Source organism: Geotrypetes seraphini, chromosome 4, assembly GCF_902459505.1.
Source record: "Geotrypetes seraphini chromosome 4, aGeoSer1.1, whole genome shotgun sequence".
Lineage (NCBI taxonomy): Eukaryota > Metazoa > Chordata > Amphibia > Gymnophiona > Dermophiidae > Geotrypetes > Geotrypetes seraphini.
Window position 1 is genome coordinate 88,617,884 of NC_047087.1, and position 13,827 is coordinate 88,631,710.

Here is a 13,827-nt window from a genome sequence, read left to right on the forward strand (position 1 = left end):
TCGAGGGACCGGAGGCCGAGGTCGAGGCCGGGGCCGAAGCCGAGGCCGACGTCGAGGCCTTCCCCGCCGCGGGGTCCGCAGAGAAGAGCTCCGCCATCCGGGCACGGCGTCGGCGGAGCGCTCTAGTCTGAAAAGTTGAGCACCTATCACAGGACTCCGTAGGATGCTCAGGACCCAAACAAATCAAGCACCACCGGTGAGGATCGGTAATCGAAAGCAACCGATCACACCGGGTGCACTTTTTAAAGCCCATCAAGGGACGGGACATGAAAGCCGAAAAGGCCGGGAACGAACGATGTCCCGCGGCCGCGGCACCCGGGAGTCCCCGGAGCCGAACGGAAGAAAAATAAAAGATTTTTTTTTTTTTGACGACAAACGACCGACTAAGTAAGAAAACAATAAGAAAAGCACAGCGACCGAGCGAAAAGACCCAGACGCGGTGACAGAAGGCCAAAAAATACGAGCACAATTTCCATAGGGCTTCTGGCTCCGCGGAAAAAACTGAACTGAGGACCACGAGGTGGGGATGCGCCCTCTAGTGGGCAAGAAGGCATGCACATGCGTGGTGCAGTGTAGCAAACTTGAAACTTCAATCAAGTTTGCTTGAAAAGCTGTCCGCGCTGGGGTTCCGTAGATGACGTCACCCACATGTGAGAATATCATGCCTGCTTGTCCTGGGATAATATGGAGTACCGCAGGGTACCCTTCTATCCCTTTACTCTTCAACCTCTATAACAGACCAGTATTAAGTATCCTTTGCAAATGACATACCTGCCACTAGGCTCAAACCGAGACACCCAAATGTCCAAACTACACAACTGCCTTACAGAAATAAACGAGCTGGAAGACTCGAAGCAAGCTCCAACTAAACACCACAGAAACTGAGCTCCTCCGGATACGGAAAGATAACCCCACACTCACCCATCCTTTGATCACCTGGGAATCCACCACCATAATTGCCAAAAATAAGGTACACAGCCTAGGAGGGTTCATAGTCAGTTGTGCGCGAGACACCAGCGCGCTGACAATCGAGCGCTAACAATTTGGCACAAGACACAAGCGCGCCACGGGAAAATTTAGTTTTAAAGAGCTCCGAAGCGGGGTGTGAGTGGGGAACCCCCCACTTTACTGCATAGTGTTCGCGCTGCTGTGTGTTTGTGTGTGTGTGTGGGGGGGGGGGGGGGGGTTTGGAACCCTCCATTATAGAGAAAACTGAACTTTTTCTGATTTTTTTTAGGGAAAAGTTCTGTTTTCTTTATAATTTGGGGGGTTGCACCCCCACTCCCCTAATGGCAGTGTGAACAGTATGCAGAAAAGTGGAGGGGTTCCCCCCCACACCTCCCGTCGGAGCTCTTTAAAACTAAGTTTTCCCGCGGCGCACTTGTGTCTTGTGCCGAATTGTCGGTGCGCTGGTGTCTGGCGCACGATTGTCCCGTCACCGCCTAGGAGTGACCCTCAACTCAAACCTATCACTCTCTGACCATATCTCTCAAGTGGTACCCACCTCATTCTACTACCTCTGGCAACTGTGAAAAATTAGAAGATATTTTTCAGAACTAGACTTTTCACAGCTACTCTATGCCTTTGTCTTCTCCCGCATGGACTACTACAACACACTACTAAATGGCCTCACTTCAAAAAATCTCCATTGACTACAACGAGTACAAAATGCTGCCATATGCCTCCTAAAAAAACCTTTACATACGTGACCCAATCACCCCAGCACAGCACACAGCTCACTGGCTACCTATTGTGGCCAGGAAGGGACCTGCCATAAAGGCCTCGTTCGGGTCACGAGCCTTTTGTTTAGCACCTTTGAAAATGCCAGTGTAAAGGAAACCAGGATTGTTTCAAAAGAGTCTCTGAGTTTCATTAAACATACAAAACCCAAAATTATGTATCTTTTCCTTTTCATCAAAAATAGCCAAGGCACTGCCTCACTTCATGTTTCCACACAGTTCAAGGCACCATTGTATAGCTACAGTTAATGGCACAAATCATTGCATTTTCACAGTCCAAGGAACTTCAATTCAGAACTCCTGCTTGTAACTGTGCCCTTTTAAAGGGACCCTCTTATTTCAGGCCCTTGGCCTGCTGGCTGGGCAGCAGCCTCTGCCAGTTGTATTCCTATTCCAATGTGACAGCAGGAAAATTTCTCTACACAAAACTTCCTTTGTTTGTAACTATTTTCTCTATTTATGATATTCACAGCACCGCACCGAGCCCTAGCTAGGAACATCCTGTGTGGAAACGTACCTCCAAGTAAATAATCAGTTGACCCTGACTCCCACCCGTGTTTCCTTGTGTCATTTACTCTTAGAAACCAGAAAGGCAGCTTTTAGGGGTTTCTCTTCCTAATACAATCAGGGCATATCTCTGGCTTACTGGGGAAATGTTAAACACACTCACAAAATTTCCCTTTTCCTCTCAAGCATGACTTTTTCTTTTCCAGGACTGATTCCAGGACCTCAATTCAGGATCAAAACTTTAAACATAAACTATAGTAAACTTTAACTTTCTTTTTTTCACTCATACATGCACTCCTCCTGCATAAAATACCATTGCTCAGGAATGCAATCCATATCCCCCTTCTATGTCATTGGGAGAGAGATTATATTCTTCTGTTTCCATAAAATCAGCTTCCTCACTCTCAGGTAAGGGACCTGTGGGTGAAATGGCTTCTCAGAACTTGCTTCTAGCTCCCCCTCAAAGAAATATTCTTCTTCCCAATAAGGCTTAACTTTAAGTGCCAAATACCTGTCTCTCTGGTAGCCTTCTGCCTGCACTTTCCTGCTAGGTAATGGTAAAGAAGCCTTCCTTTGTGAGGAGCCCATCTGTGTGTGCAAGTGCTCATTTTAATATTAATAACCTCGTTGTACTACATTTACATATTATTGGAGGAAGCTACGAAGCACAGAAAAGTCTGTGCACAGCCATTATGTGCATTGGAAGCTAACATACTTTGACACTAAAATAGTTAGAACTGGTTTAGCACCAATCGTTACAGGGAAATTTAGAACATCAGGGCCTGCCAGTTCTAGTCCCTGAACTGCCCAGGCTCTGCGGTCTTGACATCTGCAGTCTCCAGAAATATTCAAACATACTACTTGGTTTAGTGCTGCTGAATATTTCTGAATGGCCCATAGAATACAATTAAGTCTACCTGCTTAGACCAGAAAGCAGGGATCAGATATTAATGTCAGAGGGAGAGTTGAGGCCAGCACAGGCATTGGCTAGGACAGGTGTAGGCAATTCCGGTCCTCGAGAGCCAGAGCCAGGTCAGGTTTTCAGGATATCCACAATGAATGTGTATGAGATGGATTTGCATGCACTGCCTCCTTGAGATGAAAATTTATCTTGTGCATATTTATTGTGGATATCCTGAAAACCTGACCTGGCTCCGGCTCTCAAGGACCGGAATTGCCTACCCCTGGGCTAGGAGATGCTTCTCGCTGCCTGCAAAGATTTTGAAAAGGTACCGGGGGGGGGGGGGGGGGGAGGCAAAGATAGAGAGTTGAAGCATGGCAGCAAAGTGCTTGGAGACAGGGTGGCATGTGGCTCAGTGATGCCAAATGCCACTTCAATGGACACTTCCTTCCCTCCCTCCTCCCTGAATGTAAAACAGGCAAGAGATACCAAGCTCGATGACAGCTTAATCTATTATGAACATTCTTAACAGATCAGCATAGAGATCTGAGGAGTAGCCTAATGGTTAATGTAGTAGGCTGGGAACCAGGATCAAATCCAATTTCAGCTTTATTTATTAAATTGTGAACCCTCCAGGGACAGAAAAATACCTATATAATACACCTGCAAGCTTGAATGCTATTGAAATGGTGTACATTCAGGTATACTAGGTATTTTTCTGTCCATGGAAAGTTCACAATAAAAAAACATAAAATGAAGAGCAGAAGTAGGATTTGAACCTGGGTGTCTAACCATTAGGATATTCCTCTGCTCTGCATGGCTATTTTTGTGACCATTGTATAAGACTATCTTAGTAGCCGCTCTCTGGATCGACTCCATCCTGTTTATATCCAAGTTTATTTATAATTTGATGATATACTGACCTTACATGTATCTGGTTGGTTTACAATGCTAAAAATCTAGGTAATAAAAATGTAAAATTAAAAATTAAAATGGTTGGGTTGACAAGGACATTGACATAGATAGATACGAGAGGTGTTTGGATAGGGGAAGTTTTTTAAAGTGTGGTCTCCAGAAATTTCCTACTGGCTCTTCCTCTCCTTACGCACCCAAGCATCCTTCTAGCTTTCACTATCTCCTTTTCTATCTTATGATCATCGTACACAATCACACCGAAATCCCACTCTCAGGCACAAAATTTCTTCACCCCCCCAAAAAAAAAAACTATCTGTTTCCTCAGGTTTTTGCAGCCCAAATGCATGACCCTGCATTTTTTAGCATTAAATCTTAGCTGCTAAATTCTGGACCATTCTGCTAGGTTTTTCCTCATGTTATCCACACTATCAGGCATATCTACCCTTCTGCAGATTTTGGTATCATCCTCAAAGAGGCAAACCTTACCAGGCAGCCTTTCAGTAATATTGCTTACATAAATGCTAAAAAAAATAATCAGCCCATGAACTGAACCTTGTAGCACACTACTGATAACATCCCTTTCCTCAGCGCGAGTTCCATTTTCTACTACCCTCGGTTGTCTTCTACTCAACCTGTTCCTAACCCAATCAGTTTAGGGCAGGGGTAGGGAACTCCGGTCCTCGAGAGCCGTATTCTAGTCGGGTTTTCAGGATTTCCCCAGTGAATATGCATTGAAAGCAGTGTATGCAAATAGATCTCATGCATATTCATTGGGGAAATCCTGAAAACCCAAATGGAATACAGCTCTCGAGGACTGGAGTTCCCTACCCCTGGTTTAGGGCTTGGGTTAGGGCACTCAGTTTATTTATTAGTTGTCTTTGTGGAACCGAGCCAAGGGCTTTGTTAAAATCTAAATACAGCACATCTAGCACTCTCCTTCCATCCAACTCTCTGGGTCACTCAGTCAAAGAAATTAATCAGATATGTCTAATAAAGACCTATGCCTAGTGAAACTATGTTACCCTGGAAACTATGAATCCATTGGATTCCAGAAACCTCACTATTTTCTGTTTTAAAAATGTTTCCATTAACTTACTTACCACAGAAGTCAAACTTACTGGCCTATAGTTCCCAACCTCTTCCTTACATCCACTTTTGTAGAAAGGGACCACATTTACCCTTTTCCATTCCTCTGGGACTACTCCCAATTCTAAAGCACTGAAAAAGGTCAGCCAATGAAGCCGCCAGAACTTCCCTAAGCTCCTTCAGTACCCTCAGATGTATGCCATCCAGTACCATCCCTTTGTCTACCTTTAGTTTAGCTAGCTCTTCATGAACATAACCCCTCTGAAAATTTATCTTTGCAGGACATCATTCTGTGAACTTTGCTTACCACTACTTCCTGTCCAACTAGTTTCTAACCTAGTGACTTTAGGGCACATACTTAGAAAGGTTGGCTTGTTTATAAGTCATCAATGTGGAGCCATGTCAAAGGTCTTGCTGAAATTCAAGTAGACTGCCATCTAACACTCTCCCCAGTTCAACTCTCTGGTTACCTAATCAAAGAAATGTATTTAACTCATCTAACAAGACCTATCTCTGAGTAAAGTCATGATGACTTGGATCCTGTAATCCACTGGTCTTCAGAAATTGTACAAGCCTCTGTTTTACTAGTGATTCTATTAATATATTTGCTGAGGTCAGACTAACTGGCCTCCCTTCCTACTTCCATTTTTTGTGAAGGTGGTCCATAGCTGCCTGTTTCCAAATGAAGTGACATTGGAGTGACCAGTACCTTTCAAGTTCTTATAATGAATCCCATGAGCCACATTGCCTTATCTATAGATTTGTTAATCCCTCAACAATTTAGTCTGAAAATGGCTTGAGGTCTTCTCCACATGCTTTTCCATTACTAACAGTTCTTTTGTGGTCCTCTCTCAGGATCTTCCACCGTGAACACAAAAGAAATACTTATTTAGTAATTCTGTCCATTTCTAATGCTCTTTTTCTCAAAGTCATACAAATGCTTCTTTATGATCTTCTCACTTGCTCTAGGAGATACTTCTTATCCCACAGAAATCACATCATTGCATGTTCTAAACCAGTGTTTCTCAACACATAGTATGCGTACCCTTAGGTGTACACGGGCCACTTGTTGGGGGTACACAGTCTGGCCGCCACAAAGGATATTCCCTGCCCACCCATCTGTTAAAGCCGCCACCACTGGGGATCCCTTCTTCCTGCCTACCCCCTCCACTGAAGCTGCTGCTGGAGATCCCTGCCCCCCCCCAAAGCAAACCCATAGGGCTTCCCTCCAATGTCAGAGCTGATGTCAGAGGAAAGCCTTCCGGGTTAGCGGGGGCGGGGTGCCCCAGTTACTTCCTTCTTTGAGCCTCACTCCTTCTTCTGCCTTCAGCGACGGTTGCAGGGATGTGGCAGGCACCAATTCACATGCTGCATGAAGCTGACCCGGAAACCTTCTCTCCAAAGTCAGAGTTGATGGCCGACGTCAGAACTGAAGGCCAAAGGAGTGAGTGTGGCTCGAATAAGTAAGGGGACATGATCTTTCTGGGACAAAAGGAGAAGGGGGGGGGGGAAGAAACACATTGGGACATTGGAGGGGCATGATTTTGGGACAAAAGCTGGAAGGCAAAGAGTGGGAGGGGGCACAAACTTGACACAGAAGGAAGGGATGGGGGCATGAGCATGGGACACAGACGGGAGGGAGGAAGGGGGCACTAACTTTGGACATAGGAGGGAGGGAATAGAAAGGGAGATTGTTGGGCATGAGTGTGTGAGTGAAAGGGAAAGAGATGGTGCACATGGGGAAATGAAGAAAGAGGAAAATTGGACATAGAGAGAGAGAGAGGAAAGGTAGGATGCATGGGGAGAGAAGGATGAGAGGGAGAAATGTTGCATATGGTGGTGGAGAGGGAACAGAGGGACAGAATGAAGGGGATGCAAGGTAGAGGAATATTGGACCTACTGTTGGAGGGAGAGATGTGGCATTGTTCTGGAGAGGGGTGATAGAAGGAGAAATGGGCATGGGGCTGGTGGGCAGTGGTGAAAAATGCTGCACATGCTCCAGGGGATGAGAGAGGGAAAAATGTTGGATGTGGCAGTACAGGGGGTGGGAGAGATGCCTGGGTCTCTCAAGACAGATGGACAGTGAGAGAGAGAGGGAGGGAGACATGTTGCCAACAGTGGTGAAGAGAGGAAGAAAAACTGGACTTATAGAGGGACAGAGAGGGATGTTGGTTGGGAAAGGGAATGAGGTCCGAAGGAGATGATGCATGCAGGAGGCAGAAAGAAAGGAAGAAAGAAATATTGGATGCACTGTCAGAAGAAAGTGCAACCAGAGATTCCTGAAATCACCAGACAACAAAGGTATGAAAAATGATTTTATTTTCAATTTAGTGTTCGAAATGTGTCAATTTTGAGAATTTATATCTGCTGTCTATATTTTGCACTATATTTGTCTATTTTTCTATAGTTGTTATTAAGGTGACATTGCATAATTTAAAGTTATCTGCCTTGACCTCTTTGAAAAAAAAAAATATATATAAATGATAATTAAGATTTTCTCTGCGTACAATGTGCTTTGTGGGGGGTTTTGTGGTTACCATTATGTATTAATAGGATTATATTGTGTGTATATGAAAAATGGATAGAAGAAACTGCATTACAATTAGTACTATTATTATGGGGGTGGGATCATGGGTGGAGCTTGGGAGGGGGTACTCGGTTTATATTTGTTAGATTTAGGGGGTACTTGGCTTGAAGAAGTTGAGAAACACTGTTCTATACCATGAGGGAGGAATGCTTTTTTCCTTATGTTTTAAAACAATCAAATTTAAAATACTTAACTTACCTGCAGAGCATTTTCTTTTTGAGGCACACTCTTGGTAGGAGGTGGCTTGTGTGTGGGCGGGAGATCAATCCTGTAAAACAAAGATGCATTTATCATCCCATTTAAGATTCCTTGGCAGCTGAAACACTAAGGGCTAGATTCATGAACCTGCCCGATCGGGCCTGATCAATGTCCGATCCAGGAAGGTCTGATGGATTCTTCAACTTCCAATAAGCAGATGGGGGTGATCAGAGGAACGCCCCCATCTGCCAGCACAGATTGCTGGTGTGCGATCCCAACATATGCGCAGACCATCTGTAGATGGTCTGTGCATGCCCGTCCGAACCGTGACTTTTTTTTAAAACTTTAACTTTTTAGCCGAGCAAGTCCTTGGTTTTAACCCGCTGTAAACCTGTGGGTTAAAACCACAGGTTCACAGTGTGAGGAAGGGTAGAAGAGATTCGGGGCGGCAGGCAGGACAGATCCGGGGACAAGTAGGGCGGCGATTCGGGAGAGAGCAGGCAGGAGAGATCGGGGAAGAGCATTGGGGCGGCAGGCAGGAGAGATTCGGGGCAGCAGAGAGCAGGGCTTCAATGGAGCTGGAGAGTCGGAAAGATGTTCGCGACTGGTCCCCAGCAGTCGCTTCTTGGGTTGATCGGCCAGCCCAGTCGGTTTAAAAAATGTTGTCCCTGTCTACTTTGCATTTGAATCGCGTCCCTGTCTACTTTGCATGCGTTTCCCCTCATTTGCATGCACGGATTGGAAGCGGATCGCAGGAGAAGTTTGTGAATCGAGCCAGAAGGAAATCTGGTCGCAAACCGATCAGTACACAATCGGTTTGCTTTGTGAATCTATGTCTAAAAGTGCTTAAAGACTCAAAGTGAATCTAGTTAAGTGGTTTTATTTAGCTTTAATAGCTTGGGGGTGGGGGGGGGGAAGGTGATATCATTTTTTCTTAACGGCTTTGATCTTTAGCATATGTTTGCTGACCTGCTATATTAATCTTACACAGTTGTGCTCTGCTTACAAAGAATACCACATAAGTTACTAATGATTTTTCCTTATTTGCTTACCTAGGAAAAAACTCATCTTCATGACAAAGACTGACTTAATATTCCATGAGTCACAGGTCATAATGGGACCTGAAGAATTCTACATACTTTTGTTAAATGAGACAGAAAAGAATCTGTTTTGTTTAAAAGAGAAAAAATTTTCTGACCAGATTGGGTATACTTAGATACATCCCAAAAAAACTAGAGTTTTGAATTTTAAAGTCAAAAATGACTCTGAAGTTGCAAGATAACGAGCCAGGGAGGATGAGAGTGCTATCAACAGAAATAGAGAATGTGAGGGAGAGGAGGGTTAAGGTGGAAAGATAAGAAGTTCAGTCTTGGCCATGTTCAGTTTTAAATGACAGCGAAACACCCAGACAGCAATGTTGGGCAGCAGGCTAAGACTTAGGCCTAGATTCCTAGAAATTTCTGGTGTAGAGAGGTAGATCTGGGAGTCGTCAGCATAGAGGTGATACTTAAAACCATGGGAAGAGATCAGAGCACTGAGGAAATGAGTACAGATAGAAAAAAGAAGAAGTCCCAAGACAGAGACTTGAGGTACACTAACTGATAGTGAGATAGCAGTGGAGGAGGATTCACTAAAAGTGCAATGGGAGAGAGAAGAAGAAAACCAAGAAAGAACAGAATCCTCAAATCCAAGTGAGGCCAGCTATCAAGGAGCAGGTGGTGGTCAACGTCAATGTCAAAAGCAGCAGATAGATCGAGAAGGAAGAGGAAAGAATAGAGGCCTTTGGATCTGGCCAGGAATACGTCATTGGAGACTTTAGCAAGGGCAGGTTCCATAGAATGCAGAGGGCAAAAGCCTGAATGAAGTGGGTCAAGAATAGCTTGAGATGAAAGAAAGTCAAGGCAATGATGGTGAACAGCACATTCAAGTAGCTTGGATATGAAAGGGAGGAGGGAGATGAGGTGATAGTTGGAAGAGAAGGTAGAGTCTAGAAAGGGTTTTTTAAAAAGTGGTGTAACTAAGACATGTGTGAAGATATCAGAAACAGTGGCATTGGAAAGTGAAAGACTGAGGATATGTCAGATAGATGGGATGATAATAGGAAAGATAGTACTGAGTAGATGAGTGGGAATTGGATCAGAAGAGCAGGTAGTGAGTTTGGAGGAGGAAAAAACATGTGCAGTTTCCTCTTTAGTGATAGTATTCTGGATCCTATACTGTGTACAGGTAACCGGTGTACAGGTATTATATGTGCAAATAAGTAGGATTTAGTATGAACAGCTGGAGAAGTGAGCGAAAAAGTGGCAGATGAATTTTAACATAGACAAATGCAAGGTAATGCATCTGGGTAAGAAAAACAAGGAACATGAATATAGGATATTGGGTGTGACATTAGGCAAATGCGAACAAGAAAGGGACTTGGGAGTACTAATAGACAGGACCCTAAAGCCATCGGCTCAATGTGCGGCAGCGGCAAAGAAAGCAAACAGGAGAGTCCCCCTGGACTGGAAAACTGCCAATGTTGTTCCTCTGCACAAAAAGGGTTGCAGAGCGGAGGCTGCGAATTACAGACCAGTAAGTCTCACATCAATAGTGTGTAAACTCATGGAAACTCTACTTAAAGGGAAATTAGACACGATATTGGATGAGGGGAATCTGAGGGATCCCTGTCAACATGGATTCACTAGGGGCAGGTCATGCCAATCCAATCTTATCAGCTTCTTTGACTGGGTGACAGGAAAGCAAGACTCGGGAGAGTCTCTGGACATAGTGTACTTGGATTTCAGTAAAGCGTTTGACAGTGTCCCACACCGTAGACTATTAAACAAGATGAAATCGATGGGGTTAGGTGAGAAACTAACGGCATGGGTCAATGATTGGCTGAGTGGAAGACTTCAGAGGGTGGTGGTCAATGGCACCCTCTCTAAGACATCGGAGGTGACTAGCATAGTGCCACAGGGCTCAGTCCTGGGACCATCCCTTTTTAACATATTCATAAGGGACTTGACCCGAGGGCTTCAGGGTAAAGTAGCGCTGTTTGCCGATGACGCCAAACTGTGTAATATAGTAGGTGAAAGCGATCTCACGGATGGTATGGCGCAGGATCTGATCAAGTTGGAAAACTGGTCTTCAACATGGCAGCTGGTTTTCAACGCAAAGAAGTGTAAGGTGATGCATCTCGGCAGCAGAAATCCATGCAGAACATACACCTTGAATGGAGAAACACTAGCTACGACCTCAGAAGAACGGGACTTGGGAGTAATCATCAGTGCAGACATGAAGGCTGCCAAACAGGTAGAGAAGGCCTCATCCAAGGCAAGGCGGATGATGGGATGTATCAATAGAAGCTTCGTCAGCCGTAAACCTGAAGTCATAATGCCACTGTACAGAACCATGGTGAGACCTCATCTGGAGTACTGTGTGCAATTCTGGAGGCCACATTACCGTAAAGATGTACTTCGAGATGAGTCAGTCCAGCGAATGGCCACTAGGATGGTCTCCGGACTAAAGGGTCTCTCATACGAGGAAAGACTGGGCAAGTTGCAGCTCTACTCTCTAGAGGAGCGCAGGGAGAGGGGTGACATGATTGAGACATTTAAGTACGTCACAGGTCGTGTCGAGGTGGAAAACGACATATTCTTTCCTAAGGGACCTTCAGTCACAAGGGGGCACCCGCTCAAACTCAGAGGAGGGAGATTTGGTGGTGACACCAGGAAGTATTTCTTTACAGAAAGGGTGGTGGATCACTGGAACAAACTACCGGTGCAAGTGATCAAGGACACTAGCGTGCTCGACTTTAAGAATAAATGGGACATCCACGTGGGATCTCTAGTGGGTCAAGCAGCACTCTGACTTAATGGGGTGGGACAGTAGAGTGGGCAGACTTGATGGGCTATAGCCCTTTTCTGCCGTCATCTTTCTATGTTTCTATGATGTTGGGCATGATTAAGAAGGGGATCACGAGTAGATTGGAGGACGTCATAATCCCACTTTACAGAGCAATGGTCAGACCACACTTGGAATACTGTGTCCAACACTGGTCTCCATACCTTAAGAAGGATATAACTCTGCTGGAGATGGTGCAGAGGCGAGCCACAAAACTAGTCAAAGGTATGGAGAATTTGAGCTACAAAGAACGCCTCGGAAAACTAGGACTGTTCACCCTCGAAAAGAGAAGACTGCAAGGGGATATGATAAAGACTTTTAAAATATGGATTTGACAAAATGACAAATTTGACAAAATGGACCAGGAAGCAGCATTAATGACTTTTTCAGATGCAACACGGACAAGAGGTCATAGCCTGAAACTGAGTGGTAGCAGGTTCAGGACAAATGTCAGAAGGTTCTGTTTCGCACAAAGAGTGGTGGATGCTTGGAATGCTCTCCCGGAGGAGGTTGTGACGGAGACTACTGTTCTGGGTTTCAAACGCAAGTTGGATGCACACCTTCTTGCAAATCATATCGGGGGATACGGGAAATCCTGGTCTCCATAAGGGAGCACCTAACTGGGCTTCCACGTGTGCGGGTCGCCGGACTAGATGGACCTAGTTCTGATCTGGTGAAGGCTTTTCTTATGTTCTTATATATGTAGGATGATTGATTATGGTATAGATGTGTCTGTATTGAAAACCATCTCAGAAAAAGCAAACTCTGTATTGTAACACCTTTACAGAAGCTCATGTAAACCACTCTGAATTGACTCCCCAGTCATTAGCAGAAGCTTTCAATAAATAAAAGGGACACATGATCATTACATTTTGCATTACATAACTTTCTTGCAGTCATATTTTGAAGACTTTGTAAACGCTTAAGATTAGATGCTGATGTACCTGCATAAATGGAATTGCAATAATCATATGTAGAATTTATGAATGCGTAGAACAATGTGTGAAGTGATTCAGTATTCCCCCTTTAATGTATTAGTATAATTGGGGATTTGGGATGACAATTAGTAAAAATAATTTTGTTCATTGTCATTTGCTTTTCTTTTCTATTTTTCTTTGTCTGCACGGCTAGACAGTAAACTACATAATATGGTCTACATACAACTTTAATGCTTTCTTGAATTGGTTTTCTGTGATCTTGTTTGAAGTTTTAAGTACCTAAAATATTACAGAAAAGAAAAAAAAACCACAACAGTTTCACATTTTTAAAGGATTTGGTAATGTTTATTTTTGAAAGGATCTAAGGGAGATACATATTATAACAGTGGTGTTAGGACTTTTCATGGGCAGAACAGCAGTGATCTCAAAACTATAAAAGAAGTGTTCATGTTTAATTTGTAATTTTCACACATTCTGCTACTTACACTTTGTCCAGATATGCAGGTCTCTCTTTTCGAGGAGTCAGGAGCACTGTCACAAAGATGGCAATGATAAACAGTGCAAGGACAACTCCGATGATGGCCCCTGCTACTGCCACAGAGGATGTTTGCTTCAAGGGTAGATCTAGAATGTGATAGACACGAGGTAGTCAATACCAGCCCTGACAAGTTAAAGCACACTGCACCCCATGGCGCACTCTTCAAATCTACTATTTGATTAAAAAAATTATTTGAATTTATAATGCCCTGGGTGGCAAGTACTCTCTCCTAGATGCCTGAGTTTGTGTTAATAACTATAGTTTGACCATTTGTGATAATAACTATCATTTTGGAAGGGGGCATTTAACAACAAAGGAAAGGCAGAGACCAAAAAGATTATTGCAATTTGAAGTGTAATTTAAAAACCATGGCATCAGTGAAGAGATTTTGCAAGCTTCCAACAGCAAAAAAAAAAAAAAAAATCAATTTTCCAATATAAATTAACCTTGCCTTTGGCATAAAAATACTGTACTTCTAAAGACAAGCTTGTCTCAGCTGGCACTCATGTAAGGCATACCTCAGGTCTCATTAT

The 13,827-nt window shown here is 44.0% G+C and overlaps 1 protein-coding gene across 2 annotated transcripts in view; it reads right to left on the reverse strand.

Annotated features, from left to right (window-relative positions):
- The window catches only part of NECTIN3 (nectin cell adhesion molecule 3), a 240,774-nt gene that overhangs the window by 32,539 nt on the left and 194,408 nt on the right, over positions 1–13,827 (reverse strand). For both annotated transcript variants that reach the window (XM_033941926.1, XM_033941925.1), the window contains exons 6-7: positions 13,242–13,380; positions 7,934–8,003 (exon numbers count right to left, since the gene is read on the reverse strand). In XM_033941926.1, coding sequence (XP_033797817.1) covers positions 7,934–8,003; positions 13,242–13,380 — 209 coding nt within the window. The remainder of the gene's footprint in view (positions 1–7,933; positions 8,004–13,241; positions 13,381–13,827) is intronic.